Raw genomic sequence first — 6,279 nt, 5'->3', positions numbered from 1 at the left:
TGTGTTCCCATGGAGGAGCACAATTTCTTTCTTTGTTTCCAACCAAGTTGCAAAATTTGTGCCGAGAGAAAGAAATTTGGCGACGTATCCTTACGAAAGTAAGCACAGCATATGTACATCGTGCCAACTGGCTTAGTTGGTTCTCTGGGAAATTATTCTTGTTTGATCTTGATGTTTATTGCCGGAAGACGTCACGACAAGGATTATTCAAGGGCGCAGACAACACCGCATACCTTTTAATGAAGTGTTGCACCCAGGGAATTAAATTTTGCGTGCAAGAACGATGTGGAATTAATTATTTATTCAGGGAAGAAATAATATAATGGTGATCTTCGATATTGGTAGATATCGGCGGATATTGAATGCTTATTTCCCGAATGAAAGCAATTTGTTAAAACTTACGTTCCCCACCTACACGTTTCAAACTGTGTATGGTAATCTACAGATTAGTTGACCCCATTCAATGTAATGAAATAAAGGTCAATGTTATTTTTGGTATATTCCAATTGGCTTTTCAGTCGGCTTATGTTTACAAACTTATTTAAAAAAGCAAATAGTAATGCAAATGTAAGCTCTTAGCATGATAGTTGTTATTTGCAGAACTTTATTGAAGCGGGTTCCATGCTTAAAGCAGTAATTTACTTTGAATAATAATTTTGTCTCTGGTTTATTATTTCGACTTAAATTTGGAGCATAAAGTGATTTTTAAACCAAATGCAAATAAAAATTGAATTAGGCTTGACGATAACGCAAGCATTAACTGAATATGCTGCCATCCCAGTGTACACTGACAGTGTGTAAATAAAAGCTTTTAATGCGCGAGTTTTCCTCATTAGCTAAAAGACGGCGCTTAAATTCGACTGGAAAGTAAATATATAAGCAGGCCGATGGCAATACAGCCAAGAGGTAGAAAGCGACATAGTAACTCTTGTTTACTGAACGGGATGTGTTTATGCTTTAAGTGCAGCTCAGAGATTTCTTTGCGAAGCTTCATGTTGTTAAGCTCCGAATGTTCAAGAAGTTCTTTGTATACAATTAGTTCTTCTTCCTTTTCTACGTTGGGGTTATTAATGGCTGCAATGTCCTCGTTCCAAACACCTTCTGTGCTGTCGCGATTATCAATTAGCTCTAACGTCTCACGCGGTGAACTGTTTTCCTGCAAGTTTTTTGTAAAATTGTGATCTACGTCTTTCTCAAGCTGCTTCTTTAATAGCTCAATTTGTGCTTGCAGGAAGTGTATTTCACTTGTTAAATGAGCTGTTTTTTTCTTGTACGTATCGCATTCCTCTTGTAACATATCAATAGCCTGCTCCGTCGGTAATGCATTTGGAATATTAAGATTTTCCTCAACGTCTACAAGCTTTTTTTTACTTTCCACATTAAGGGCTGACAATTTCGATGCAGCCGAATCCTCTAAAATTGTATGTGGTGTTGGTGAATGGTTTTTAAAGTGATCCACGATTTCGGAGGTATTTCTGCTAACGAACTCTGTTGGAACTGAATCGTTTGCCATATCCTCCTCCTTAACTTTGCATTCGAAGGCTTCATCGTCACCATTAAAAATAGCTTTAAGCACTGAAGAGCCTTCTTCTCCCTTGCCAAGATCAGAGTTCTTTAGCAATCTTAAAACGTTTGATTTATAATTGCCCTCTTCTAAATCGGGATTACTTAGTTTTAGCTTCTAGAATTAAATGGGAATATATTAATATATAATAGCATTAAGACTGCTATAAGCATTACCTTTTCTTTTGACAACACAGACAACACATTTTTAGTTGGTGACGCAGTTAAAATATCATCGTCAGAACTTTCATTATCATCTTTTTCATTTAGCGCTCTATTTTCAGCATGGTCATAATCGTCAAGATTTATTGTATCTAAGTTTTTCAAGACAATCGGCTCCTTCAAATGTTCAGTATCAGGCTCGGATAAATCGTGATGGATTCGCGAGGCCTGCAGACGAAGCTCCTTTAACTCGAGCTCCTGCGTCGTTAGCTTTCCATTTAGCACCTCCAAGCTGCGAGATTCTTGTTCTTTAGCCTCTTGTTCTTGGCGCACTGACTCCTTCTTGAATTCCATGTACTCCTGCTGAAGTTCCTCTAACCGGGCATTGAAGTCAGTCAGCGTCTGCTTTAGTGTTAGAACTTGAGCGCGAAGTATGCCGCACTCGTTTTCAGAAGTGGCGTAGGCCATCTCCATTTTAGAGAGCATTTGCATAGCATCGCAGCGTTCCTGATAGACCTTACGCAGGGCCTCTTTGGCAGTCAACTGGTACGTTGTTTTGTCCTCAAGAAGCTTTACAATCTATTGAAGACAATGAGAGGAATATTAAAAAAATTTGCAATTTTACCAGAATATACTCAAAATGTTTTGTAGACCAAATTTTAATATTCAAAGGAACAACTGACCATTAACTAGGAATAAGGTCCTCTTCGCGGTTTTTAAACCCATTTATAAGGGTATATTAATTTTCTTTCACAAAGCTAAAGGGTTAAATTTGGGAGCTATAGCATGTTTCCTGTATTCGGTACCTTTTTGTCGGCTTAGTTTTAAGGTAAGAGAGAACAAGCATTGCCAATCGTCTTTGTTATTTTCACACACAAGTTTGAAATCGCATATTCGTTGTTCTCAATTTTCTTGCCTATCCGTATTCTTACCGTTCTGTATGAATTATTCGCTTTTGAGCCCTAGAGCACATATCTTTTAATTCTGTAATTTAAAAAGTGTGAGGTGGGAAACGGCTTTTGGTATCAAATAGGAGTGCCTTATTTTGTATAAAAATATAAACTATGACCTGTTCGTACCAAATTTGAGGATTGTGTCAGTAAAGCACAATTTGTTTAGGGATTTATTTTTTCTGTTACATAAAAACTGGGAAAAAAAATCACTCCACTGGAACCAATCGGTGGCAAGGAGCACCAAAATATAATTTCAACACATTAAAAATTCACCTAATACAAATAATTTTAATTAATGCGGATTCAAATAATATTGGAACAAAATGAAACTCAACAACCATTATATACTGTTGTGTTTTAAAGGCAAAACCACAATATATAATTTCATGGAACCAAATTAAATTGATTGATTCAGATTTGTTTAAATTTTATGCATTCAACAATTTGTTTATAAGAGTTCGTCCAATGCTTTATTCTTGACCGGTTTGGGAAACAGATTTATTAAATATTTTCATATTGAAATCTTGAATTTAAAAGGAAAACACAAGTGTGCAAATATGATTTTTTAGAGATGCCTGCATAACGGAAAGGTGTGTACGTTTTTATGAAAAAATTTTTTATTTGTTTGCGTGACAGCTTTTTTTATATATATTTGAAGGACAAATTGGACGTGGTAAAAATGCTTTTCGCTTCCGATATTAAAATGAACAAAGACTAAACAAAGAGACTAGAATTATTCTGGTATCTTTGGTCTAAATATTGTTCAAAAGAAAAAACGTGGCAACGTTTTGAAACAAGATTGCGCAGCGAAGTCTTTACTAGAATCTTCATGCTTTATACAAGTATTCTTGATTTTCTAGTTCCCAGGATCCGACATAGTCAAAGTGATTTAGCAAGGGATCCCGATCATGCGTATAATGAATAAAATTGTAAACAATAAACAAAGGCTTCATTTTTCGAATCAGCCCCATTAGCGACCTGCTGAGCAGATTAGATTTACATACCTCGTTTCGCAGTGCATTCTCTGGAATGTTCTTTTCCATCATTTGCAGTTTCTTTTCCAGAAGGCTTATCTTGTGAAGCAATTGGTCTTCAGTGATCATGCTTTGCCAACACATCGCAGAGTTCTTTCTGGTGGTATCAAGGACGCCTTGCAAGCTGCTTAATTTAGCTTTCAGAGATTTTTCCCTCTGTGCAGCCTCTTGGAGGAACGAGCTTAGGCGCTGCACTTCATCAAAGCTGATTCGGTTAGGCACCGTCATCATCTGCTCTGCCTCAATTGAAATGGACTCTTGTCCATTGGGTAGAAAGAGGGCGACACGGGCTAGGATACAGCCGTGTACCTCCTGACGTGAATTCTCAATTACCTCAACGCCGAACTTCACAATATCCCCATAATGTAGTTCCGCTGGATCACTACCCAACTTGTTGTCGTTAATAAAGGTACCGTTGCTGGATTTTGTGTCTTTGACCCAGAATTTACCGTCTGGAGTGTACCACAAAATCGCATGGTTTCTTGACAATACTTTACAGTCAAATATAGCGTTACCCTCACACGCCTTGCTTTTAGCTATAAGGCGGCCCACCTTGCAATCCTGGTTGGGCTGCAACAATATAGATCTTGTCTCAAACTTATGCGACTTAGCTTCACAATGGAGTACGATTTTTGCTGCACCATTACATGCCGTTGGGGCAGACTCTAATCCTATGTCTAGATCAACGCTAGAAGTTGGGGGCACAGAAGAGACCTGTAAAGTGCCGCATTCCGATGCCACCTCCCTTTGTAAAGAACTATTGTTTAGTACCCCTAGTGGGCTAAACAGACTGCAGGCAGTAGTAACTCGAACTCCAACCCCGGTGTTATTTGCATTCAGCACAGAGTTCATGGCCATATTTATAGCATGCTGGGATGCTTCAGCCGGACGTCGGTCAGTACATACTGTGTTGGAATCACAAAGATCCATATTATTATTTTCCTGATTCTCAATTGACGTCTCGTTGTTACTATCAGCCATTATATGAAAGAATTTGTCCTGCTCCAAAGTTTTGTCAGTTTCCATGTTTAAAGCGTAATGCGCCTCCTCTGGCTTCACAGTAAGTTCTTGTGCCTCCCCGGATGAATACCTGGTCGTCTGAGGTAATTCTGTGACCGTGCCGGTTGTACCCCTTCTGTTTAGTGCTGTTGATCCGACTGCTCCGGATGCTGGCGTCGGCGATAATGAACTTGGCGTCTGGTCTTCATCAACATTATTTTTTAACCACTCATTGCACACCAAGACCATTACTTTACATCCAAACAAACCTTTGGCGATACGAGAACAAAAGCGGATTAACAAGTTATTAGTAATACCCGAGTTGCTGCTGTTTGACAAATCCGACTGGCCGAAACATTGACAATTAATCCAAATTTTAAAGGCCTGCTTCAATCTAATGTACCTATAAAACTTGTCTATTTCGGATGAAAATTTGAAAAAGTTTTCAACCATATAAGATATAAATATGTAAATGCATACATAAATGTATAGAGAAGAAGTATTCGCATTCGCATTCGATACAAAGATATGTACGTTCAATAGCAATTTTTTCAAGAATAATTGTAAACAAAAAACTATGCCGTTAGTTAGCAATTTACGAGTTAAGGATGTGCCAAAAAATTAAGACAACTTAAACAAAAACTTAACAATTCTTGGAACTGTAGGAAAGTAAACACTTTCTTTATTAAAAATAAATTATATATTATTGGGGGACCGCTTAAGTTCAAGAACATTGAATTCGCAATAATATAATGATAATTTGATATTGCGCAACGTTTCAAACTATTAATTACAGTGGGTGCTTGGCTTACCTTTTGTAATATTCCTGTTTTAATTGTTGCAACTCGAATTTGCCTTCTTCCCGTGTTGTTTTTAGTTTTCTTAAACTTTGAACAACCGTTGTACAAAAACAAACTCCTGGTTTGACGGTAAATTTGTGTGCATACTTAAAAAATTTCCGTCAAAATAGCGACAATCAACTAGTGACGAAAACGGAACAGTGAAAAAAAGCACTAAGGGTATTTATTATTGTATATATAAGGGAATGTGTCTTCATATACCAGTTTATATGTTTACATGGAACGATAGAACCCTTCTGCAATTTTATTTCCAATAAAAACAAACAAATAATCTTCTAAATTATTATAATAAAAAATGAGATTTAGCAATTTTAAAATGTTTTAGAGCAAGAGCCTAAGAACAAAATTGTGGTATTTTTATAACCGTTACACGTAGATCAAATTGGTATGCTAGATAAGTTAAGAGTATGTTTGTAGTTGGCATACAAATGTTTTTCCGAACCTTAAAGGACGTATAGTCGTGATCGTAAACACAATTCGATCAGGTCCGGTCTGTCTGTCTCGCAAAGTAAAAGAAAGAGTTGAAAGAAACATCGGCGATGTATCGCGATACATCCATGTTTTTAATAAATCGGAAACATCAAAATTTTCAAGCATCGATAATCGATGTTTCTGTTTTACCCATCGCTACTTTGCAGGGAATGATCTTGCTAAGCTAATCGACTAATGGCGAGACAGCCAAATGTATTAAATGCGGCAAAACATATC

General features: G+C 37.2%; 1 protein-coding gene across 2 annotated transcripts; it reads right to left on the bottom strand.

Annotated features, from left to right (window-relative positions):
- Nucleotides 1-279: 279 nt before the first annotated feature.
- On the bottom strand, nt 280-5,628 carry LOC6620140 (sarcolemmal membrane-associated protein). Of its 2 annotated transcripts, none has more exons than XM_032713825.1 (4): nt 5,524-5,628; nt 3,683-4,980; nt 1,741-2,304; nt 280-1,681 (listed from the first exon to the last, which is right to left on the bottom strand). In XM_032713825.1, exons 2-4 carry the CDS (start codon nt 4,958-4,960, stop codon nt 851-853), a joined length of 2,673 nt encoding a protein of 890 aa, XP_032569716.1. In that variant the 5' UTR covers nt 4,961-4,980; nt 5,524-5,628; the 3' UTR covers nt 280-850. The 2 variants fall into 2 exon arrangements, with proteins under 2 accessions (XP_032569716.1, XP_002044353.1); XM_002044317.2 differs by having other exon boundaries at nt 280-1,678.
- Between the last annotated feature and the right edge of the window lie 651 nt (nt 5,629-6,279).

Source organism: Drosophila sechellia, chromosome 2L (genome assembly GCF_004382195.2).
Source record: "Drosophila sechellia strain sech25 chromosome 2L, ASM438219v1, whole genome shotgun sequence".
NCBI classification, from domain to species: domain Eukaryota; kingdom Metazoa; phylum Arthropoda; class Insecta; order Diptera; family Drosophilidae; genus Drosophila; species Drosophila sechellia.
The sequence above is the reverse complement of the archived record's forward strand: the minus strand, read 5'-3'. Positions and strand labels throughout refer to the sequence as shown.

Bases quoted from the DNA above. Each gene is read 5' to 3' on its own strand.
- LOC6620140 (XM_032713825.1), bottom strand. From the start codon at position 4,960: ATGGTCTTGGTGTGCAATGAGTGGTTAAAAAATAATGTTGATGAAGAC. The intron at 2,305-3,682 runs GTATGTAAATCT...TGTCTTCAATAG, and splicing joins AGAATGCACTGCGAAACGAG to ATTGTAAAGCTTCTTGAGGA. The intron at 1,682-1,740 runs GTAATGCTTATA...ATTTAATTCTAG, and splicing joins CTGTGTTGTCAAAAGAAAAG to AAGCTAAAACTAAGTAATCC.